Genomic DNA, 24,873 nt, shown 5'->3' on the forward strand with positions numbered 1-24,873 from the left:
TGCGAGGCCTCCTTGGGATTCTCTCTCTCTCCCTCTCTCTCTATCCCTCCTGTATGCATGTGTGCTCTTTCTCAAAAATAAATAAACGTTAAAAAAGGAAAAAGGGGCACCTGGGTGGCTCATTCAGTTGAGCATCTGTGAGTTTGAGCCCCGTGTCTGGCTCTGTGCTGACAGCTCAGAGCCTGGAGCCTGCTTCAGATTCTGTATCTCCCTCTCTCTCTGCCCCTCCCCCTCTGTCTCTCTCTTTTTCTCTCTCTTTCTCTCTCTCTCTCAAAAATAAACATTTAAAAGCAACAAAAAAAGAAAAAAGAAGGAACATCATCTGTGAAGGGCTTTTTGTTAATGAGCTAGATTTAATGAGTATTTCTAACACAGAGCTCAGACCAGAAGAGCAAAACTCAGAGAATAATGTGGGCAGGACGAAGAGACGGAAAGTGCAAGCTCACAGGTGAGTAGATCAACCTGAAAGAGCCAAATCACCTCCCCAAACCTTATTGTCCACCTACACCTGTCCTTCCCCCACTTGTGTCTTAGTTAGATCACTGAGTACCATTGTGTCTTGATCTCATGGTGTAGACCCAGAGGGTAGTAGAGAAAAGATGTCCTTGTCCACATGTTGTCAACTAAGCAAGGAGGTAGCTCTGTAGTAAATCAGAATCTGAAGATGGGTACTCTGTATCTCATGGACTTCATTAAAATTGAAATCTTTTTCTGCTTTAAAGAACACTACCAAGAAAATAAAAAGACAAGTGACAGAATATGTGAGAAGATATTTGCATATCATATATCCAATAAGGGACTTGTTTCTAGAATAATAGAGAAAGCTTACAGCTCAACAATAAAAAATAACCTAATTTTTTAATGGACAAAAGATCTGAATAAACTTTCCTCCAAAGAAGGTAAACAAATGGCCAATAAGCACATGAAAAAATGCATAATATCTTTAGCCATTAGAGAAGAGCAAATCAAAACCACAGTGATCACACCCACTAGGATAGCTGTAATCAAAACGACAATAGCAGGGGTGCCTGGCTGGCTCAGTCGGTGGAGCATGCAACTCTTGGTCTCAAGGCTTTGAGTTCAAGCCCTACACTGGGTGTAGAATTTACTTTAAAAATACATTACAAAAAAGAAGAAGAAGAAGAAGACAATAACATGTTGGCAAAGATGTGGAGAAACTGGAACTTTCATACATTGCTGGTGAAAATGTAAAATGGTGCAGCCACCTTCATAAACAATTCTTCAAAAACCTGAATATAGAGTTACCATAGGACCCGACAATTCCACTCCTAGGAATAGACCCCAAAGAACTGGTAGCAGGTGTCCACACAAAAACGTATAGTCAAATGTTCACAGCGGCATTATTCATAATAGCCAAAAAGTGGAAACAACCCAAATGTCCATCAACTGATGAATAGATAAGCCAAGTGTGGTGTATTTATACAATAGAATATTGTTCAACCATTAAAAAAGAATGAAGTACCAACACACAATATGGATAAACCTTAAAACATGCTAAGTGAAAGTAGTCAGAAAAGACCACACATTATATGATTGCATTTACGTGAAATGTCCAGAATAGACAAATCCATACAGATAGAAAGTAGATGAGTGGTTGCCAGGGTCCTGGTGAGGGTGGGTGTGGGAGTGACTACTAATGGGTTTAGGGGTTCTTTTGGGGGTGATAAAAATGTTCTGGAATCCGATAGTCATGGTGGTGACACAACCCTGTGAATATCCTAAAAATGTTGAATAGTATAATAGGATGAATTTTATGGGCTGTGCATTATATCAGAATAAGAAAAAATAATTTTAAAAACCTGAGAGAAATAATAGAACTTCTGTTCTCAGATGGTCAAGGTTAAGTGACCTCCCTCAAGTTGGGTACATCAAGTGGGAAAACCAGGACTCCAACCAGGGCTTTTGGCTCCACATCAATGAATCCACACTCTTCTATCCTAACTGGAGGCTCCTTTAGCCTTTGTGGCCTATTATTAATAGCTGGTCTTTATTCTCTGTCACAGGCCTTTATCCAGTTCGAACTCTCGGCCAAACCGGAGGGGGATAGCAAAGGCAGGGCAGAGAGAACACCAGCGACCCCAGGCCCAAAGCAGTGGGGTCCAGGATAGTGCGCTGTGCCCCATCTGCTCAGGTGAGCTGCTGGGGCATAGGGGTTATTGTGGGACTGCTAGGTATCCCTTGAGGCAGGACTAGGAGACCTGGGAATGCTGCCAGGGAACATTCGAGCTGGGACTCCTGCTCTTCTCCACACACATACAAGTCTATATTGAGGACATGCTCACATTGTGTTGGCCCAGCTGAGGCAGGGACACAGGCCCTGTCCCCAGGAGAAACATGAAACAAAACAATATAAAATACTAGCAGAGAGGGCCTAGCATTTCCTTCACAGCTTTTTTTCTCCATGTCCCAGTTTTCTAAGTCCCTGTTCAAATGGTACTTATTTGCCAAGTCTTGTCTCATCTTAGATAATCTGTCCCAACCTGCAACCCTGCAGCATTCTCTGATTCCCCAGCGCTTAGCACTTCTCCCTTCTGCTTTGTGTCACAGTTGCTTGTGGCCTTAGCTTATCTTTACCCTTGACCTCTACAGTCTAGAAGGACAGGCCTGGGTTTACACCCCTCAGCTCCTGGCACAGTGTAAGGCATACAGTAAACCCTTGATAAATGTTTGGTGGATTCATGAGCGGATAATGTCAGGAGTAGACTATCCAGCCAGAGTAAACTTCCTACAAAAACAGCCTGCACTGGGAGCAGGCCCAGCTTTGCTAACCTCCTTCTCTCCCCCTTAGGCTCCTTCAGCATCAAGGTTCTTCCCTGGCATGCTGCGACTTGTGGAGAGACCTCCCCACCTCACCCAGCCTCTCCCTCCTCATCACCATCTTCATCACAGTCTGTACTGTGGGTGTCCTCCCCGGACAGCTCACCACCCACTTCCTGGGTCCAGTGCCCTTTATGCCAGTTGGACTTCTCAGCAGGAGAAGTAGAAGAACATGCCAGCATGTGTGGGGAGTTCCCTCAGGCATGAGCCATGAGGTCCTGTGGTTTTGGCCCCCCTTCCCTCAGTGACTAAAACTGGGGAGTGGATCTCTTGACCGCAGAGAAGAGCTAATAAGGCCAGGCTGCCCTCTCTCCTTCTCTCCACTCATTCCCCCAGGACTCTGCCTCAGGGTACCTCTGGGCCCAGCCTGCTCTCCACTCCCAGTTGTCAAGGCTTCTGTCACCATGGCACCCTGTTCTCCCAAAGACAGTTCCATCCTTTTCCCCTTTGGAACTTCTGGGATAGAATTGATGATCTCTCTGGGGCTTTGGGGCATAATCCAGAACATCTTCCTCTCAGTGAGTGATGAGCATCCTCATGCCCATTTTCCTGAAAGGAAAACTGGACCCAGTGAAAACAGATGGGACCCTGTGGTATACTGGGAAGTTGAGTGCTTTTTGAGCTTAACTCCCAGTATCCTTGGTGGGTTCCCTCCCTACATACAATCAAGTAACAGTGTTGCTGTATGACCTTAAGCAACTTGAGTTCTTCATCTTGGACTCAATTAAGCATCCTGCTTGCAGAGCAATTCCAGAGATCAGATGGGTTAATGACTAAGGAATAGTTCTAGGCTTGGCTATGGAACCTTGGACAAAACCCAGTCCCCACCTGTACAATGAGGCAGTTGGACCAGAGGGTCTCTAAGGTCCCCTCCACCTATAACATTCTAAATTCTATTCCTACACCTTCCTTGAGCAACTGTGTCCTCTCCCCTTTCCCAGAAGTTTTCACTGTGTGGTATTCATCAGTTCCTCTGGTCTCCAGGGTACAGGGCAAAGGGGGAGCAGCTGGTCCTGGCAAAGGGAGGGCCAAGGGCGGGGTTTTGAACTCAAGTGTAGGAAAGAGGAAGCTGGGCACAGTCAGGGGAGTAGCCAGAGCAGTTCAGTCCTTCGGTCCCTGCCAGCCTAGGTGGGTGCAGCCATGGACCTCCTCACGGTAAGAGGCCTGTTCTCCTACCATCCCTCATCCTGGTCCCATTTCTGACCATGATTAAAACAGTAGATTGAGCCACAGGGACAGTAAGGATATCCTAGCTGCCATGGAGGTGATGAACATTGCCATGTTGGTGGAGGAGAGCCCTTGGAGTCCCGAGCCTGGGCCCAGAGAGGAGCCCTGGGGGTGGGCTAGGCCTGGTACAAGAGAAGGACAAGACAGCACTGAGGGAGAAATGCTACCGAAAGCAGGATTGGGCAACGCCAAGGTAGGTTGGTGGGGAAGGAGCATTGGGATGTTCTAGGAGGCCAGGACAGAGCTGAGGGGCTTGGAGAAAGCCCAGTTCAAAGACCCTCCTGTGTGGACATGTCTGGACCTGTCCTTCGGAGGCTCTGGGACTCTCAGAGGGATGAGCAGCTGGAAGATGAAGTCAACAAGATGGGAGCTGGGTCCTGGGCAGATCCTGTGGTAGATTCCGAGCATGGCCCCGTCCACCTGCTTTAACCTACCCTTTTTCAGGGTGCCCATGCTAGCCCAATGTGTGCAGGTTCCTGTGAGGGTAGAAGTTGTGCTGGGGAAGGGATCCCCAGCCAGACCCAGGCCTGGCACTGCCTTTAAGGATCTACACAATAAAGTGGTGACTAAGAAAATGTTGGTAATCTTCAGTGCTGCTGGCCTTTAAGATGGAGGCAGGTAGCCGTAAACTAAGGAATGAAGGGAACATAGCTCTAGAAGCTGGAATGGGATTTTCCCTTAGAGCCACCCTCTCCTGCCAATACCTGGACTTTTTAGCCCAATGATCCCAATTTCTGAATTCTGACCTCTAGAACTGTAAGAATAAATTTGTATAGTTTCAAGCTAATGGTTTTTAAAAAGAGAAAGATGCTTTTTTCAAGCAAGACCAATTTTCTTAATATCAGTATTTCAGTAAATGAGATTATTTACTAAAAGCTTACAAAATCTATACAAGAAACTACTATGGTATGAAAGGGTATTTCCAAAATGATTGATTCCCAAAAAACATGGAAATGAAATTTATCCCGTACACAGACATAATTTTGGGGGGACATTCATGTCATTATATAAGATGATTACATTGGATAAAACATATATACTAAAGTGTAGGATGTACATTTGATATAGAGTTTAATTTCAGATAAAGGTGGTAGCATTGTTAATTTCCTTCTTAAAAGAAGAAAGTGGAATCATTTATTTGTATTATTACATCCCACATTTTCGATGTTTCAAATAAGTAAAGATTCCAGAAATCCAAAACTAGTAACAATAATTCCTATTTGAGTTGAGAAGTATCATAAAAGTAGTTAAGAACACTAACTCCTAAGCCAGACTATCTGGGTCTGTATCTCATCAAAGTGGCTTAGCATGTCTGTATGTCAGTTTCCTCTCCTGTTGAAGGGGGTGTGATCACTCCTACCTTACAGGGTTATTGTAAGGATAGTTACTGTACTTGTGAAGTGCTCAGATAATGAGCATATATAGGCACTACACTAAATGTCCTTTGAAAGCAACACTGTTAGTATGTGTTTGGTCTAAAGCAAAATAGAACAGTGGCTGGGTTGAGGGCTTAAAGATGGAAGGATGAGGGAGGCGTCAGAGCAAAGGGGGTTGGAGACTGGGGATCCCACCCTCTCCATCCTTTATCCAGCCACAGCCCAACTGGACGGAGATTGTGAACAAAAAGCTAAAGTTCCCACCTCCGCTCCTGACTGCCATCCAGGAGGGCCGCCTGGGCCTAGTGCAGCACCTGCTGGAGTCAGGGGTGGAGGCTTCAGGCAGTGGGCCAGGCGGGCCCCTGAGGAACGTGGAGGAGGCCGAGGACCGCTCCTGGAGGGAAGCTCTCAATCTGGCCATCCGGCTGGGCCACGAGGCCATCACCGATGTGCTGTTGGCCAATGTCAAGTTTGACTTCCGGCAGATCCATGAGGCACTGCTAGTGGCAGTGGACACAAACCAGCCAGCAGCGGTGCGTCGTCTGCTGGCCCGGCTGGAACGGGAGAAGGGCCGCAAAGTGGACACTAGGTCTTTCTCACTGGCTTTCTTTGACTCCTCAATTGATGGCTCACGCTTTGCCCCTGGTGTCACTCCACTCACCCTGGCCTGCCAGAAGGATCTGTATGAGATCGCACAGTTGCTCATGGACCAGGGCCACACCATTGCCCGGCCCCACCCGGTCTCCTGTGCCTGCCTCGAGTGCAGCAATGCCCGCCGCTACGACCTGCTGAAGTTCTCCCTGTCCCGCATCAACACCTACCGCGGCATTGCCAGCAGGGCCCACCTCTCGCTGGCCAGTGAGGATGCCATGCTGGCTGCCTTCCAGCTCAGCCGGGAGCTCAGGCGCCTTGCACGCAAGGAACCTGAGTTTAAGGTTGGTTTCTCATACTTTCTCCTGCCCTTGGTCCCCTGCATCTGTCCTTCCACATGGTCAGGGGTGGGCTCGTGGTGGGTGTTCCAGGAAGTGGAAAACAACAGAAAGATAATGAGACCTAGTTCTGTTCTCAGTAAATCTCCATTTATATGGGAAGAGAGCCATCACTCTAGGGCCACCTAGATTTATGGGGCAGCACAAACCCCACCCTAGGGATGCCCTGGGTCTGTCTGAGGAAGGAGGGAGAGCACAGATAGAAAAGCAGCTAGACAGACTTAGAGATGACATTCAGTGGGACCCGTCCCTTCTTTTAAAAAAATTTTTTAATGTTTATTTTTGAGACAGAGAGAGCATGAGAGGGGGAGGGGCAGAGAGAGAGAGAGAGAGAGACAGAATCTGAAGCAGGCTCCAGGCTCTGAGCTGTCAGCACACAGTGCAACGCTGGGCTCGAACTCATAAACTGAGAGATCATGACCTGAGCCAAAGTCAGATGCTTAACTGACTGAGTCACCCAGGCGCCCCTGGGACCCATCCTTTCTGAAAACCTGTGCGGCCCCATATTGAGCATTGTGAGTTGGAGCCTCGAGCTTGTGATCGGCAAGAGTGAGGTGGACAAGCCACTCCTAGGATGCTCAGCTTCATTGGAGTGCCTCTGTGGAGGGTGCTCCATGGTTTCCAAAACCTAGAAAAGGGAGGTCAGGAAGCTACAGCTGTTGTGTTCCATGCAGACTCCTTCAAAGAAGCAAAATTAATCTTGGCTGCACAGCCAGGAGGTTTAATAACAAGTGAGGAGGAGGAGGAGGAGTAGGGAGGATATTTGCAGTAGGGGGTGCAATCCAAGCAAGGCTGTTGGGTAGGAAAAGTACACATGGTGATGAGTACAAGGGGCTGCTTGGGACAGAGAAGGAGTGAAGGGGAGCGGGGGAGGCCTGGAAGCGGGGACTGGTCAGGAGCCTTAAATACCACCAGCCCAGTCCTGTCCCTCACTCATCCACCAGCACCCCCTCTGTGCCAGGCACACTTGGTCCCCAGGCTCGAGATTACCATTAGGTGGGGAAACAGAGTTCTGAGGCAGGATGTGTCCCATGCCAGGTGCACTGGGGAAACAGCATGCTGTTTCACCAGAGTTATGGAGGGATCAGAGCCCCCACCTCACAGATAGCAGGAAAGAGCGGTTCCTCTGAAGGACTTTCCCTCCGTGCTCACAGTGGCCCACTGAGGGAGGCAGCACCGATTGTCATCCCTACCCTCCAAGCCAGGGAGCTAAGGCCTGCATAGGGGAAGCACCTGGCCCAATGTAATACCACCTGAGGGACAGTGCTGGGTGCAGGTCTAGCCTCCCTAAATTCTTGCCTGCATTCTCTCTGGGATTGGGGCCCTGAGTAAAAGTGAGAATAGATTGGGTAAAGTGGAGCGAGAACTGCCTTACTCATGTCTGCTTCTAACATTGCTGGCACAGATTCTCATGTAAGGTAGGTGCTCAAAAAACAATGAAATGAACACAAGAAAGGCATAAAGAAGAGGATGAGAAGTGGAACAGGAAACAGGGACCAGGAAAGGAGGTACAAGGGACTGGCAAAGTGGTAGAGGGGATTGGGTTGCAGTGACTTAGTGATGAGGTCGATGGAGCACCAGAGAAGCAAAGTTGACACAAGAGGCCCCTAATTATAACAAGGAGGAGAGCTGAGGTGGCAGAGAAGGAACGGAGGACTCAGGGTGACATCATATGTGGGGAGGTGATGGCCTGAGGCAGCACAGAGGTAGCTAGGCCCACTGTTGGGAGGGTGGAGCTGACTTACCAGAGCTGTGTCCGCAGGGCGGTGGGCATACACAGATCTGCTTCCCTGCAGCCTGAGTACATTGCCCTGGAGTCACTGAGCCAGGACTATGGCTTTGAATTGCTGGGCATGTGCCGGAACCAGAGTGAGGTCACCGCAGTACTCAATGACCTGGGCCAAGACAACGAGACTGAACCCGAGGCTGAGGGCCTGGGCCAGGCCTTTGAGGAAGGCATCCCCAACCTGGCGAGGCTGAGACTGGCCGTCAACTACAACCAGAAGCGGGTCAGCTGGGCCCTACCTACCTCCCCCACCCCTGCCCTAATCCCTGCCTTGCCATGGCTAGGTATTCCCTAGTCCAGCCTAAATAAGTCCTCCCCCTGCCCTCTGAGACCTGATCCTGAGCACCCTTCTAGCTAGGCCCTGGTCCTGTGGGCCTCCCCAACCCCCTTCTTACCTTCAGTCTAAGCCCCTAACCTCTCCCCAGGCCTTGGAAGTTCCATTACCCATCAGGACTCTACCTTCAGACCAGACATCTGGGTTTTATTCAGCTCTGCCTCTGGCCTATTGAGTTAGTTTGGTCCAGTCTTCTGTTGTTAAACTTCGGTATCTCTCTGTATTCAACAAGAGTAGACTAGATCTCTCAGGGCTTACATACCAAGTGATTCCACTATTCCTTACCTTATTAGATGCCTGCCCCCATAAGCTGAAGACATGCTCCCTTTCTAGCCTCTCCCACCCCTTACTCCATCTCACCCATCTTCAGATATCCTATCTCACCAGTAGCTTAACCAAAAACTTTCCTTCATAATGGCTCCCCTGGCCCTGCCTCCCAAAACATCAAATCCTACTTTCCCTGTTCCTCCCCTTCTCAAGACTGGTGCCCCACATCTCTAAGAAGGCAGAAAACCCTGTGGGTTCTGGGACTCTGGTACCTAGTTCCACCCACCACTACCTGGCTTAGACTCAAGAAAGAAAGAGGAATCCAGAGAGTCCAGAAAAATCTTTTGAGTTAAGCTTCTCCCTCACAGACTAGGAAACCAAGGCCTAAGGGTGGGGTCTGCCCAAGGTCACATGGCAAATGAGTTGCCTCTCTTCTGAGCTGGCTGGCCTGAGAAGAAATATGGTTCGTCTCTGGGGCAGGGAAGGCAGGACTGTGCACACAATTGGCTCCCCCTCCCTTCCCTGCCTGGTAACCACCCACACTGCTCACGCGCCATCTCTGCTTAGTTTGTAGCACACCCCATCTGCCAGCAAGTCCTGTCTTCCATCTGGTGTGGGAACCTGGCTGGCTGGCGTGGAAGCACCACCATCTGGAAGCTCTTTGTCGCCTTCCTCATCTTCCTCACCATGCCCTTCCTCTGCCTCGGCTACTGGCTGGCACCCAAGTCCCGGGTACTAAGAAAAAAGTTAATGATAACTGTCACTTATTGCGCACTTTGCTAATGTTCCCATGAAGTCACTTGAAGTGGCCCTGGAAAGTAGGTATTACACTTTATTTTATAGAGGAGGCATGGGGAACAGAAGTGCTCTTTTTGTCCAGGGGACGCAGTAAATAACCCAGTCCCGATTTAAACTGAGGTCTCTCTGCCTCCAAAGCCTGAATCTTATGTACGACCCAAAATCTCCTAAAGAGACCCCCGCCCCAACCTACAAATTATTGAGAGCCTGTATGGACCTAGCTATCTTTATTCCTTCATTTCAACAAGCATTTCCTTGAAACCCTGCTGCGAGATGGGTGTTATGCCTGATCCGGGGGATATAATGTTAACCAGGTGAGAAACAGGGAGAGTGGTGTCCCAGGGAGCAGAAGCAGCTTGTCTGCAGGCCCAGGGGAGGGAGAACATAAAGTATCAGTGAGACGGAAAGAATTTCTGGTTGCTGAAGCATATGTACAAATAGTGAGTGATGGGGAGCAGGCAGGGGCCAGATCTAGCAGTGCTTTATAAGCAGTGATAGAAGCCATTGTAGGATTTTAATGGAGTGAGTGATCCCTTTAGTTATGTGCTTTAGAAAGTTCTCTCTACTAGAGGCATGAGGATGGGTTGGGGAGAGGGTAGGAGTTAGGGAGATGGTCGTTGTCTGAGATGGGGACACAGGAGGAGGAAGAGAAGGAACCAGTTTAGGATGGAAGATGATGAATTTATTTTTTAATTTGGTTGAGACTGAAGAGCCTGTGGGACCTCCAAGGATAAGTTGTTTTACTCTGTGATCCTCAATTCCTTAGCTGAAACACATGGGAATAGTACTACTCACCTCACACAGCTGTGAAGGAAATAGATGTGAAATAGAGCACATTCTCAATAAATGTCTGGATAAGTGTGGAAGTCAAAGGAGGGGTCTGGAAGCTCTCCAAGGAAGCGGTGGTGTGACAGGCCTCTGACAGCCATGCTTTCCTGCCTCTCCCTGCAAGCTGGGCCGTCTGCTGAAGATCCCAGTGCTGAAGTTCTTGCTGCACTCCGCCTCCTATCTGTGGTTCCTCATCTTCCTGCTGGGTGAGTCCCTGGCCATGGAGACACAGCTGAGCACCTTCCGCGGCCGCAGCCAGAGCGTCTGGGAGACTTCCCTACACATGGTTTGGGTCACAGGTACGTGTGTGGGGCACTTTATTTGTAGTGGTCCCCCTTGTGGGCTCCCTCACGGTTCTTCAAAGTAAATACTCCAGTAGAGGCGGGGGTGGGGGGGACCCTCTGCCTGTAGATGCCCGCAAACATAGAACCAAACCCCTCTAGGCTCCAGCGCTCCAAGGGACCGTTTCTATTCACCCCTAGTTAGAGGACCTAGCCCTGTGATAAGACTCCCTGAGCAGGGGCCCCATTCTTACCCCACTCCAGAGGTTCCTATCCTTTCACAAATAAGACACTGGTCCATAGCTTCAGGTGGGAAATGACCCTGGCGTAATGGTAACCTGCCAGGACACCAGGCAGTCTATCCCGAAAGTCATGGAACAGAAAGGCTCACAGACCAAACTGAGATGCTTCAATCATACAGTTTACTAAATCCATAAATGGTGGTGCTGTTATGAGAACCAGAGTTGAAGTTTAAGCAGGGGCTGCGAGAGCCAGAAGTTGCCTCGCCCCAACACTTGGTCTATAGGAGAGACATGGGGGCAAGTATGTCTGGCTACAGCTGAAGCTTGCTAATCATCCTGATGAGCAGCTAGGAATTTCCTTCGCAATTCTTTTTTTTTTTTTTTAATGTTTACTTATTTTATTATTTTTTTTAATGTTTATTTATTTTTGAGAGACAGAGAGGGAGAGAGCGCCAGTGGGGGAAGGGCAGAGAGGGAGAGGGAGACAGAGAATCGGAAGCAGACTCCAGGCTCTGAGCTGTCAGCACAGAGCCCGACGCAGGGCTCAAATTCACGAACCGTAAGATCATGACCTGATCCGAAGTCTAATGCTTAACTGACTGAGCCACCCAGGTGCCCCAATTTATTTATTTTTGAGAGAGAGCACTCAAGCAGCGAAAGGGCAGAGAGAGAGGGAGACACAGAATCTGAAGCAGGATCCAGGCTCTGAGCTGTCAGCACAGAACCCAACATGGGGCTTGAACTCACAAGCCATGAGATCATGACCTGAACTGAAGTCTAACGCTTAACCAACTGAACCACCCAGGCACCCCAAGGAATTCTTGTGCAAAAGACACATAGGGCCAGAAAGGGTATCAACAGTGGGTAGCTGACTTAAGAGCTGATGAATCCTGAGGGCTTCAGCTGCCTCATGTATATTCAGTATATTATGAATACTTAATCCCTTTCTATGTATTCACACACAAATGCTCCACTCGTTTTATTTGTTCAACATGCCACCCAAATAACTAACTTATCTATGCTCAACATGTAAGGTTCATGCATTCCATTGGTTTTCTTCTATAGCAGAAATCAAGTGTTCTTGAACAGTTCAGCAAAGGCAATTACAAGAACCCCCCAGAGCTCTATCTAGCCTCTGGCTGGGCAGCTCAGCAGGTTGGGCCATAGGCCCCCTTCCTCAGCTGCCCTCCCCTCAGCCCTAGCTTAGTCAGCAAACTCCTAATAAATGCTTGTTGTTCACTGTGAGTGAAGCCCTGATAATGCACGGATAAATTAAATATGGTTCCATCCATCCATCCATGCAACAACATATAGGACTGAACATCCATCCCAGGTTCACAAGATAGTCTGCTGCTGTCAGAATTGATTCAGTTCCTGACCACACCATGTTCCCACTTGTCCCAGGCCTATGCTCATTCTTTTTCTCCAGTCCTGTCCCCTTCCCACATGACCCCATCACCTGGCTGGCTCCCCTTCTTCCTTCAAATCTCAGCTTAAATGTCACTTTCTTTGAGAAGCTTTCCCTGGCCCCCAAATCAGGGTGAGGGTCCCTTCCTAAATACTCCCAAAACAACCTGTTTCCCTGCTCCTCAATCTTTGTATTCACCATACTGAATTGTAACCACTTGGCTACTTGCCCATCTCCCTCACTAGAATCCTGGAAGGCCGGGGACCATATTTGTGCCAGGGTCCCACTGGCATATGGTGGTAGCTTAATAAATGTTAGTTTAATAGTGACTACTCGGCCTTGTTCTGGGCACTGGGGACAAGGAGATGAATCAGACATGGTCCCTGCCCTTAAGGAGTTCAGAGTTTAGGGGCGGTGAGGGGAGACAGACCCAGGAAGAGATACCCCATAGGGCCCCGTGGTTGATGGCATCACAGAGATCTGAATGGAGCTGTGAGAGCAGAGTTCAGGGAGCAACTCACTGCACCTGCTCAGGGAAGGTTTTGCAGACAAGGCAGTATTTGACCTGAGCCATATAGGCGAGCCTGGCTTCAAATGGGTGTGGAAGGGCATTCTAGGCAGACAGAAAAAGCACACAACGTGTATCCAGGGAATGCAGAAGGGTACAATGTGGCAGGGTTACCTGGCTAATGGGGTCCAAGACCCAACGCCCCCATCCCTAGGTCTGGCACTTTTCCCCACTGAGACATGGGCACTCAGAGCAGGCAAATAGTTTGGAGACCCTTCAAGTCAATATTCTAGAAATATTTGTCCAGCATTTATTTAGTGGAGGGCAGGGAGAAACAGATTTAAACCATTCCCTCCCAGTACCAACCTCTCCCAGGTGTTAGTTTATGCATATAAGCCAACTGGGATCATTGGTGCAGGCCCCACGGTAGAGGAGTCCACATCAGCTGGTAGTCTTCTTTATTTTCACAGATCACTTTGTAGTTACGTAGATTGCATGGTTATGTTTAATCACCTTCGTCCCTGTGATGTTTTAGCTCCCCCGCCCCACGGATAGGTGCCCGCACACCATAACCTAGCTCTGACCTGGAAGCAGGACAGTTCTGCTTCGTCCTGTCCCTGCCTCCTACCTTCAGGCTTTCTGTGGTTTGAGTGCAAGGAAGTGTGGATTGAGGGCCTGCGCAGTTACCTCCTGGACTGGTGGAACTTCTTGGATGTGGTCATCCTGTCCCTGTACCTGGCGGCCTTTGCGCTGCGCCTCCTTCTGGCCGGGCTTGCCCACGTGCACTGCCGGGATGCCCCCAACGGGGCTGCCTGCCACTATTTCACCACGGCTGGTGAGTGCCCCCCAACTCAGTTGGGGTCCCCCAGGCCCTTCTCTCCTTTGGATGTCAGCCTCAGCCTCATTCCACCCTGCACAGAGCGAAGTGAGTGGCGCACTGAGGACCCCCAGTTCCTGGCAGAGGTGTTGTTTGCCATCACCAGCATGCTCAGTTTCACCCGCCTGGCCTACATCCTGCCAGCCCATGAGTCCCTGGGCACTCTGCAGATTTCTATTGGCAGGATGATTGACGACATGATCCGGTGAGTACTGTACCTGCTCAGAGCATCCTCCACTGTGATAGACTCCACTTGACCTCCTTGTAAAAGTCCTCACCTCTAGTTGGCACAGGGGTTTTTAACCTCGCTTCCTTGCAGAGGCTCCAGAGACCTCTGAGGTCCTGAAATTACAGACAAAACTAGGGATGTAGACGTAAATGCACATTTCTCTGCAGCAAGGGTCTATAACTTTCATCTAATTCTCAAAGAAGCCCATGAGCCCTGAAAAGATTAGGAACCACTGAGAGCAGGACTAGCCCTTGGATGGGAGTTCCAGCCCCAGTTCTGTTGCTCCTCATGACCCTCTCAGGGCCTCAGTTTTCCCATCTTTGTGGTAAGGGCACTGGAGTCAGGGGTCCCTTTGGATCATTCCCACTCTGCAACAGCTCTTTGAACTCATGGCATTATCTGGTATTCTTGGTGCTTATCACCTAATAATTGGCAGCCAAACCTGGACTCTCCCGCTAAGCAGAGCCCATAGTTACTGCCTGCTGCCCAGGGAATCCCCTGCCTGAAGCCCTGGTTACATCTACGAACATCTTCAGCTCAGCTCAGCTTGAGGAGAATCTCCCACCCCACCCCTGAGACTCTTCTACCCGCATGCCCCCCACCCAGCCCCTGTTGCAGGCTGACCCATTCTCACAGGTAGCTTTACCACTGCTGCTGATAAATCCTGTCCAGTAGGACTGTCTGCCTCACTCTTCCTTGAACCACCTCTTAGCATTTCAGTCCCTCCCTGGGAGACTGGCCCATCCCCAGCTTGGATCACTTCAACTAAGTATCCTTCATTCTCAAGGAAGAGCTCCTGCTTTGGCACCATTTTAAATGACTTCTCCTTTCCCATCTTTACTTTCTCTGTTCTTAATAATCACCAAATTTGAATACTTGTCAAGAGATGCTGAGTCTGGGAGGCCATCGCCTGATCCCTCTTCCCAGAACCTGACTTCTCCCAACATAGAAACCTTCTCTGACCTTTCCCCATCCCACCCCCTGCCAGGTTTATGTTCATCCTCATGATCATCCTGACTGCCTTCCTCTGTGGCCTCAACAACATCTACGTGCCCTACCAGGAGACAGAGCGTCTGGGCAAGTATGCTGGGGTGGAGGCAGGGTGGGTAGGTGGGAGTCTGGGGCTGATTGGTCTGGAACTTAGTGATCACCACTGCCTTCCCTCTCCTTTCTCATCTCTTCATTCATAATTAATCTCTTGTTTGAGCAATAATTCACTCTCTCATTGATTCCTACTCATTCATTTGTTCATTAACTCATTTACTCATTCACTTTTTCCCCAAACTTTTTATTTTGAAAAATGTCAATCCTATGAAAAAGTTAAAAGCACAGTGGTTGCCCATATACCCTTCACCTAGCTTCATCAGTTGTTAATGTTTTACTACACTTTGCTCTATCTATTGCTCTTCTTATTTTATTTTCCTTGAAACATTTAAAAGTACGTTGCGAACATCATGACACTTTATCCCTAAATATTTCAGATTTCCTAAGAGCATAACCACAAAACGATTATCACACTAAAAAAATTTATTTCTTCTTCCTTTTCTTTTTTTTTAAATGTTTATTTAATTTTTGAGAGAGAGAGAGAGCATGCACAAGGGGCAGAGAGAGAGGGAGACAGAGAATCCAAAGCAGGCTCTAACCCATGAATCATGAGATCATGACCTGAGATGAAGTTGGATGCTTCTTCTTTTTTCTTTTCTTAAGTAAGCTCTATGCCCAATGTGGGGCTCATGACTCCAAGATCAAGAGTCACATGCTCTACTGACTGAGCCAGCCAGGCACTCCCACCCTCAAAAAATTTAATATCAAGGGGCACCTGGCTAGGTCAGTCAGTAGAGCATGTGTCTCTTGATCCGGGGGTTGTGAGTTCAAGCCCCACATTGAATGTAGAGCTTACTTTAAAAATTGTTTAATTAATTAATTAATATTGAACCCAAATTATTATTTTCTGTATAGTTCTTATTCAAGTTTCTCCAGTTGCCCCCCCCCCCCCCTGCCAAAAGTCTTTCTACCCTTTTAAAACTCTGAGAACCTATCTGGGGTCATGTGTTTCATTTTGTTATCATATCTCTTTAGTCTCCTTTATTTAAAAAAAATTTTTTTTAATGTTTATTTATTTTTGACAGAGAGAGAGAGAGAGAGAGAGAGAGAGAGACAGAGCATGAGCGGGGGAGGGGCAGAGAGAGAAGGAGACACAGAATCCGAAACAGGCTCCAGGCTCTGAGCTGTCAACACAGAGCCCAACGCGAGGCTCAAACTCACAGACGGCAAGATCATGACTTAAGCCGAAGTCGGACGCCAACCGACTGAGCCACCCAGGGGCCCCTCTCTTTAGTCTCCTTTAATCTGCAACATGCCCTCTACCTTTTCTTTGTCTTTCATAACAAATGAACTTTTTTGAAGAGTACAGATCAAAGTATACTGTAGAGTATTCTACAGTTGGGATTTATCTGACTAGTTCCTCATGATAAGATTAAAGTTAAGCAGTTTTGTCAAGAACACAACATAGCTGATGATGTGTATTTTCCACTGCATCACATCAGGAGACAGAAGATGTCAATGTAGCCCATTGGGAGGCCCAATGGTCTAGCAAACCTCTTCACTGTAAAAGTACTAAGGATGCCCTTTAGTAGTATAAAGATATGCTGAGACCGTGTGACTAACCTGTTCCCTTGCAACCTTTCACTCAGTGGCTTTAGCATCCATGAATCAGTTATTATAATAGTGGTTTCAAGATGGTGATCTTCTACTACTGCCATTCTTTCTATATATTTTTTTAAATTTTTTAACATTTTATTTATTTATTTATTTATTTATTTATTTATTTATTTATTTATTTTTGAGAGACAGAGAAAGAGACAGAACATGAGCAGGGGAGAGGCAGAGAGAGAGAGAGAGAGAGGAGCACAGAATCTAAAGCAGGCTCCAGACTCTGAGCTGTCAGTACAGAGCCTGATGCAGGACTTGAACCCATGAATGTGAGATCATGACCTGAGCTGAAGTCAGACGCTCAACTGAGTGAGCCACCAAGGCGCCTCTCTTTCTATATTTCTTTGCTGGCATTCTTCTCTAAAGAAGTGCTGTCTTATTTTTTAAAAATCACTATGGGATTCAAAGATTTTTTTAAATATAAGATCCATTATAGTCATTATTTCTTTTTGATGCTCAGTTCTTCCAAAACATAGCCAATAATTCTTGTGTCTGTTTATTCACTCACTCATTCATTGTCCATTCATTCATTTGCCCACTTTTTAAGTTTATTCACTTCATCATTCAGTTGTGGTGGGCTTTTTATAATTGTTGTCGGGCCCACACCCATTTACTGACACCTTTGCAGTAAGTCCTATCCCTGGCACTGGAAGCACAGATAGAGGAAATGAACCGAACCAGGCTCAGTCTCATGAAGAAGATACCCAGTGTGCACAAATAAGCTCAATTTGTGGTGATAAGTGCTGTGAGGAAGGAGGACTTCTGTTGAGGAGACCCACAGGGGAAAGCTCCTTCCGGGGGAAACCCCTAGGGGTGGCAACCATTCATTCCAGCCAGCTTGGGTAATCAGGAAAGACTTCACCAGGAAGGAATTATCTGGACTCCACCTACAAGGATTATGGACTTCAGAGAAGGTGTAGGGCATCCTGGGCAGAAAGGGAACATGTACCAAAGCAGGGAGGTATGGCTGTAGAATAGCAAGATGTCTTCCATGGTTGGCATGTAGAGGGAGTTCTGAGAGAAGAGCTGGAGAGGATAGAGGAGCCAGGTCATGGAGCCCACGAATGTCCTCCTAAGAAGCTTGGGCTGTTTCCAGCATGCCAGGGAGCTCCGGGTGGCCTTCGAAGCAATGATTCTGTTATAAATTCTTCATGAGTGCAACTACATGGTTTTATCAATGATGCTGAAGGAGCTACACTTGGGCCTGTGGATATTGGTCAAGGCTTTGTCATTGGTTCCAGTATAAATGGAGGCTTTATTCCAGTATAAATGGAGACCAATCCTCTTACTAAGAACTTTTGTTCACATCCAACCTTCAGGATGTTAACTTAAAGGAACTGAGCTTAGACAGCTGAAACCGTGAACTGTAGCACCAGAGGCAGCAACCATTCATTCCAGCTTGCTTCATAGGTCCTGGTGGTATCAGTCACTCCACAGTGGCACAGGCAGCCTGAGCCCTCCTGTGCTGTTCGTTCACAGATGACACCTTATTAAGTAAAAAAAAAATATTTCTGCTAACAATCTCAGGTAAGTTGCATGGTAGGCATATGAACTGAGAGTGATTAGGAGCATTTAAGGTTTGACAAACCTCAAATCAGCAATTAAAAAGAACACCTAGATGGGGCAGGGGAGGGGGGAGTACCTGGGTGGCTCAGTTGGTTGAGCCAACTCAGGTAGTGATCCCAGGGTTGTGAGATTGAGCCCAGTATTGGGCTCCATGCTGAACGTGAAGCCTGCTTAAGATTCTCTCTCTCTCTCTCTCTCTCTCTCTCTCTCTTTCTTTCTTTCCCCCTCCCCGCCCCATTCACTCTCTCTTTCGAAAGAAAGAAAGAAAGAAAGAAAGAAAGAAAGAAAGAAAGAAAGAAAGAGAAAGAAAGAAAGAAGAGAGGGAGGGAGGGAGGAAGGAAGGAAGGACACCTTGGATGCAATGTAGAGGACAGAATAACAAGAGATTGAAGCCAGAGACCAGATGCAGGGGCTGTTGCAGTAATCTAGGCCTGAACTGGCACTGAGATGGAGGGAGTAAGATGGATTCACAGATAACGTGATCAGGTCTGTGAGTGACTAACAGACAAGCACATTCTGCTGGGGGTCGAGAAGGGAGTTCAGGAAGGGCTTCCCGGAAGAGGTGGCACTGGCTTTGCTATCAGAGTGGTCCAAATCACCATCCTCTCTCACCCAGACCATGACAAGTTTCTTAACTGGTCTTCATGCCCCTACTCTCTCTCTCATAGCTGTATCCTTAGTACATTTGGCTCGTAGTAACATGCTCTATAAATATTGGCTTACTGAAAGAATAAAAGTGAGAGCTCAGAAATGACAAGAGTAGGTATGGGTCATTGTGGTCCAAAGGGCTTCATAGAAGCAGATCGCCCTTAGCTGGGTCCTGGAAGGTGAGGAGGAGTGTGTCTGGCTGGGTCCCGGAGGGTGAGGAGGAGTGTGTCCGGGTGGTGCTGAGGCTCTTCTCCCACCCCTCACATCCTATCCTTTGCTTGGCCCGGCACACCAGTTTCAACGAGACATTCCAGTTTCTGTTCTGGACCATGTTTGGCATGGAGGAGCACAGCGTTGTAGACATGCCTCAGTTTCTGGTGCCTGAATTCGTGGGCCGGGCCCTCTACGGCATCTTTACCATCGTCATGGTCATTGTGCTGCTCAACATGCTCATTGCCATGATTACCAACTCCTTCCAGAAGATTGAGGTGTGTGGACTGAGGCCATCTGTGGCCAGGGAAAAGAAGGGACACAGAGATGGAGAGGAAATGGATGCAAGGAGTCCAGACACTTGGGTTCCTCCTCTGGCTCCCCTCCTGTTTTGTTTTGTGGCTTGGGGCAAGTTTTCCTTACCAGGCCTCATTTTCTTCATCTCTAAAATGAGGCTCTTTAATAATGCTATTCGTTTCTCCAGACACAAGACGCTTCATGGTGGGGAGGAAGGGTGTGTTGTGGAAATGTAGATGGGAACATGGGACGGGAGAGGGAAGATGGATGGGGTCAGGTTTGTGGCTGGAGAACAGCCTGGGCAGGAATTGGATGTCAGAGGATGAAAGACAGTGGTGAGGAAGAAAGGAAGGGGGGAGCCAGGTGGGGGAAATGTGAGTGATAAATGGGAATGGGGAGAAGGCGGCGCTTGGCACACTGCAGGAGAGACATGGAGACCAGGGGAAGCATGAGGCAGACTGCGCGGGCAGGAGGGCGAGGGGCCAAAGCAGTCCTTGCACAGCCTCTGCCTCCGGCCTCAGGACGACGCCGATGTGGAGTGGAAGTTTGCTCGCTCCAAGCTCTACCTGTCCTACTTCCGGGAAGGCCTGACGCTGCCTGTGCCCTTCAACATCCTGCCCTCCCCCAAGGCCCTCTTCTACCTTCTCAGGTAATGACCTCAGAGCTTTCGCTCCCAACCCCCCAAGCACCCAGCACCCCTAGCCCAGCTCCTGCCCAATTCCCTACACCCTGTCCCCTGATCAACCACTGTGGGTCCTCTGAATCTCTCAGGAGAATATTCCGCTTCATCTGCTGTTGCTGTTCCTGCTGTAAAACCAAGAAGCCAGACTACCCGCCAATCCCCACTTTTGTGAGTACCTCATTTGCTTGTCCGTGGTCTTCGTCACAACAGGCCTTCAATGGTATTATCTATACCACCTGTTTGTCTGCACACCCTCGTCTGTCTTTCTGGACATGTTCTCCAGAAGGCCAGCTCCTAGGTCCTCCTCTAACATATGACTGCCTTTCCTTCTTCTTGACTCTGGCCATTTTCTAGATTTCCAACCATGGGTCACCCAGCTTAAACAGAAATCCATGCCACCTTGCTCCCAAGCCACTGACACCCTGTTCGGCTCAGGCACATCCTATAACCTTAAGTGGCCATCGGAGCCTCTGCTGAGCCACAGAAGGATCAAGAAACCCCTACTCCCCCAATAATCCTTTTCAGTATTGTATTTTTATTACTATTTTTACATAATCTTTTTGCCATCAGAAAGAAAAAAAAAGCTCCCAGCCTTCAGACAAACCTCTTGGCCCTAAACTGAGCCAAGACACAGATGAACATTAAAAAAAAAAAAAAAAGTTAAGAAACCAAGGGACAAATGCCCCACAAACTAGGAAATTAAATGGCTGATAGAGGCCTGAGAGAGGAGGCTGAGCCTCCAAGGGGCTCCCTTATCTCTTGTTATCTGTTCCCTAACCCAGGCATGGGTGCCCCATCCTAATTCAGACCAGCGTTACTGCCAGGTCTGTAGGGGGTTCTATCTGTTCCCTTTAAAACTTGTTACCTGAGGATCTCTCCAGGCCAGGGTCGCCAAGCCAGATCCCCAGGTGAAGAAGGCTCTTCCTGATTGGTCAATAGTTTGTTCAACAAGTACTTACCAAAGCACACCTATTCTGGAAATAAAGATATGCATAATGGTGGTCCCTCAAGGTCTAGAGTAGGAAGGAGATGGACTGTAATTGCACAGCACAGCCAGCCTATGGTAGAAAGAAGCACAGAGGACAGGCCCCAGACCCAGGAATCCGGGAGTTTCCCGGAGTCTTGAGGGCAGAACAGTATCCTGAAGGGTAAACAGGAGGTTGATGGGCAGATACAGTGGACATGGGAGTTCTAGGCACAGTAAACTGCATGTGTTCAGCATGGGGAAAACAGGATGGCTTACAAGAAACTAAACACCCAGGGTTCCCTGTTCCCACGACCTCCTGGCTCCAGGAGTTCCTGTGTAGACACCTCCTTTACCTTAATGGACTTTTGACTCCAAATTCTGGAATTATCACCCTATTCCCCCTGCCACTTCCTGTTCCTGTCCAGGCTGCCTGATGCATATTTGCAGACCATGTGTCAAGACTCCTCCACCCTAGGGTGAGACTCTGCCTCTTTGCCTGGGCTTGAACCCCATTCTCCGGGCATGTGCCAGTCCTGAATGGGCATAAGCAGTGTGTCTTGCTGGACCACCCCCCCGCACTAGCCAGCTGGGATCACCCCAGTCCTCCAGTGCACCCCCATGGGAGTCCCACCCTTCTCCCAGCTGCCCCCACCTCACTTATTCTTTGATGATCCAATCAGGTGTCCTTTTCCCACCTATCCCACATCCTTAGGAAATGGCCTCCCTAAGTCTTTACTGATTATTTAATAAGAAAAATGCTTTACATAACTCTGTAGCTGTAAAGGACCTATCATTGTCTCTCATGCTTCTGCCTGCCCATCTTGGTCAATCCCATCTTTTCCCTGAAAATATTTAAAAAATGTTTTGCTTTTGTTATATTATAAAAGTACATATGCTAACTCTAAAATATCTAGAGAGAAGATAAAACTAGATAAAAACAATTATTTCCTAAGCATGTGGAGAGCCCTTACTCTATGTCCCAGTGAAGTACTAACCTGGGAAGTAGACATTATTACCATTTCTGTCTTAAATTTGGAGACACTCAGGCCTGAAGAAATTGAGTAGCTTGCCTGAGGCACAAAGTTGCTAAATGACGGAGCTGGGATTTGAACCTAAATCATCCCAGTCTAGCGCTTTGCCTACTACACCTCTGTTCTCTCTCCACTGTCTGCTCCATCCATATGCCCTGCTTGCTCTTCTGATACCGTCCTGAGGCCTATAACTGGACCCCAAACCAATCATTCTAATTGGCATGATGATATCCATCTCATAAGCATGAGCAGGTACCTGTGAGTGCCTCCCCCCAGCCCCTAGTCTCCCCCTGTGCAGAATTTGAAAGGCAGAGTTAGCCTGGACTAACTCAAGAAAAGCAAGATGGGGTTGGTGGCAGGAGAGAGAACTCAACTGTGCCCGGCTCAACATTTTTGTCTTTGCCCTGCCCCACCCACCCCCTGCACCCCTACCGACCCCTCGCCCCCCTACCCTGGTTCTCTTACCCTTGGCCATTCCTCAGCGTCTGCCTCCTGTCTTCCAGGACTGCATCAGGGTCTAACTATGTGGCCTTCAGGGGCAGCAAAGTCTGCACAGACTTGGCCTCCAACCTTTATCATCTGGGGGAGGGCACAAGAATTAGAGAATGGATGGGGCGCCTGGGTGGCGCAGTCGGTTAAGCGTCCGACTTCAGCCAGGTCACGATCTCGCGGTCAGTGAGTTCGAGCCCCGCGTCGGGCTCTGGGCTGATGGCTCAGAGCCTGGAGCCTGTTTCCGATTCTGTGTCTCCCTCTCTCTCTCTGCCCCTCGCCCGTTCATGCTCTGCCTCTCTCTGTCCCAAAAATAAATAAACGTTGAAAAAAAAAATTTAAAAAAAAAAAAAAGAATTAGAGAATGGCTTGGGGTGGGGGTCTCTCTCACCCTCTGGTGTTCCCATCGCAGGCCAATCCTGGGGCAGGGGCAGGGCCTGGGGAGGGAGAACGTGGATCCTATCGCCTCCGAGTCATCAAGGCCCTGGTACAGCGCTACATAGAGACAGCCCGGCGGGAGTTTGAGGAGACCCGTCGGAAAGGTTAGTGGCTTGCCCCCAAACCTTCCCCATTGCCAGTCCTTGCTCATATAAATACCACACACCCAAACACACCCTGCAGTGTGGCCTTTCTACTCAATGACTCTCTGAGCCATTCAGACATTTATTCCATTCATTTCATTTAATCCTTCATGTGTTTGTTGATTCATTCACTCTCTTACCCATTCACTCACTCACTTAACTCATTATTCACTCATTCACTTATTCACTCACTCAACCGCCATTCACCACTACATTCCATTTGTTCCAGCCTCATCTTGGAGGGAAGGGGTACTATGTCAAGCAGAGACACAGGGGAAACTTTCAGTCTGGTGAGAAAGAGAAACCATCTTTGTAGGCAGATAGTGCTTAGCTAGGAGAGACCCAAATTGCCATGGGAGCCCAAGGTGGGGGGGAGAGAGAGAGAGAGAGCACCTATTATTTTGACAGGCTATTGGGAAGGTAGAAGAATAGAGGACCAGAAATGGGAGAAAGCAGAGGTGTAATTGAAACTGGGCCCTGAGGATGGTTAGATGGGAACAGGGCTGACAGGGGTAGAGGCACAAATCTCTACCCATTAAAACTTTCCCATCCCTGTGATTCCTGACCCCTTCTCTGGGGAGAGGATCCCTTTCCTTCTTTGTATCTTCTAAACTCATGGCCACCTCAGCCCCACTCAGATTCATCTGCCCCAGACTCTGCCTGCTCCTGATCCCCAGCCCACGAGCCAGTCTCTCACTTTCTCCAGTTTTCCTCCCTCAGGACCCACAGGCATATGTCCCCTGAGATTCTGTTGAGGGTAGAAGTGGTTCAGGGCACGCTCATCTTCTGAGATGATCCCCATCAATACCTTCCCCCACACCCCCAGACCTGGGCAACAGACTGACAGAGCTGACCAAGACTGTGTCTCGACTGCAAAGTGAGGTGGCTGGTGTGCGGCGGACTCTGGAAGAGGGAGGGACACCCCGACCACCCGGAGGTGCCAGCGTCCTCAGTCGCTACATCACCCGACTGCGCAACAGCTTCCAGAATCTGGGCCCCCCCATCCCTGAAACCCCAGAGCTGACAGTGCCAGGGCTTGTGGGGACCCAGGTATCTTCGGAAACTGGGCTTCAGGATGCTGGAGGGGCTAGGACTCCAGCTTCTGGAGAGTCTGGCCCTTCCTCCCCAGCTCACGTGTTAGTGCACAGGGAGCAAGAATCAGAGGCAGCTGGGGACCTGCCCCAGGAGGAAGATTTGGGAATCTAAGGGGGGTCCTGATGCAGTGGGAGGGTCCCTTCTTCTGTTACTAGGTAGAGAAGCCTAGATAAGTGAGGGTAGGGGTCACTTAGTAGAAGCCTGTGCTGCTTTACTTGCCTCAATAAAGTTTCTGTTCTGGATGTCAGATGCCTCCAGAAAGTGTAAGGATCTCTGTCTCTTCACGTTTTGAGATCCCTTTCCCTTGTCCCTGAAATGGACTCTTGTGGGAGCAGGACAGACAAATGTCTTGCTATGGGGTCCCAGGTATCTTGGGTTTAGGCTCCTACTTGAGTTCCTTCACATCATTAGTGGAAAGGATTCTGGACTGGGAGGCAGGGAGCCTGGTTTTAATACTAACTCTTTGATCTTGAGCAAGTTGCTTCTTTCCTTAGCTTTGCATTCCTCATCTGACAAATGGGCGATGAATCCATCTCCCTTCCTTCCTTTCCTTCCCTCCTCTTCCCTTCCCTCCCCTCCCTTTCCTTCCTTCCTTCCTCCCTCCCTC

General features: G+C 48.6%; 1 protein-coding gene across 1 annotated transcript in view; it reads left to right on the top strand.

Moving 5' to 3' along the window:
- LOC115525497 (short transient receptor potential channel 2) overlaps positions 1-24,508 on the top strand; it is a 37,990-nt gene extending 13,482 nt beyond the window's left edge. The window contains exons 8-22 of the mRNA XM_030332716.1: positions 376-448; positions 2,025-2,152; positions 2,810-2,918; positions 5,599-6,376; positions 8,227-8,439; positions 9,385-9,549; positions 10,568-10,742; positions 13,517-13,717; positions 13,802-13,964; positions 14,977-15,069; positions 19,210-19,402; positions 19,943-20,070; positions 20,193-20,271; positions 23,003-23,132; positions 23,998-24,508. Coding sequence (XP_030188576.1) covers positions 376-448; positions 2,025-2,152; positions 2,810-2,918; positions 5,599-6,376; positions 8,227-8,439; positions 9,385-9,549; positions 10,568-10,742; positions 13,517-13,717; positions 13,802-13,964; positions 14,977-15,069; positions 19,210-19,402; positions 19,943-20,070; positions 20,193-20,271; positions 23,003-23,132; positions 23,998-24,377 — 3,008 coding nt within the window. The 3' untranslated portion in view covers positions 24,378-24,508. The remainder of the gene's footprint in view (positions 1-375; positions 449-2,024; positions 2,153-2,809; positions 2,919-5,598; positions 6,377-8,226; positions 8,440-9,384; positions 9,550-10,567; positions 10,743-13,516; positions 13,718-13,801; positions 13,965-14,976; positions 15,070-19,209; positions 19,403-19,942; positions 20,071-20,192; positions 20,272-23,002; positions 23,133-23,997) is intronic.
- The last annotated feature ends 365 nt before the right edge of the window (positions 24,509-24,873 follow it).

This window comes from Lynx canadensis, chromosome D1, assembly GCF_007474595.2.
Source record: "Lynx canadensis isolate LIC74 chromosome D1, mLynCan4.pri.v2, whole genome shotgun sequence".
NCBI lineage: Eukaryota > Metazoa > Chordata > Mammalia > Carnivora > Felidae > Lynx > Lynx canadensis.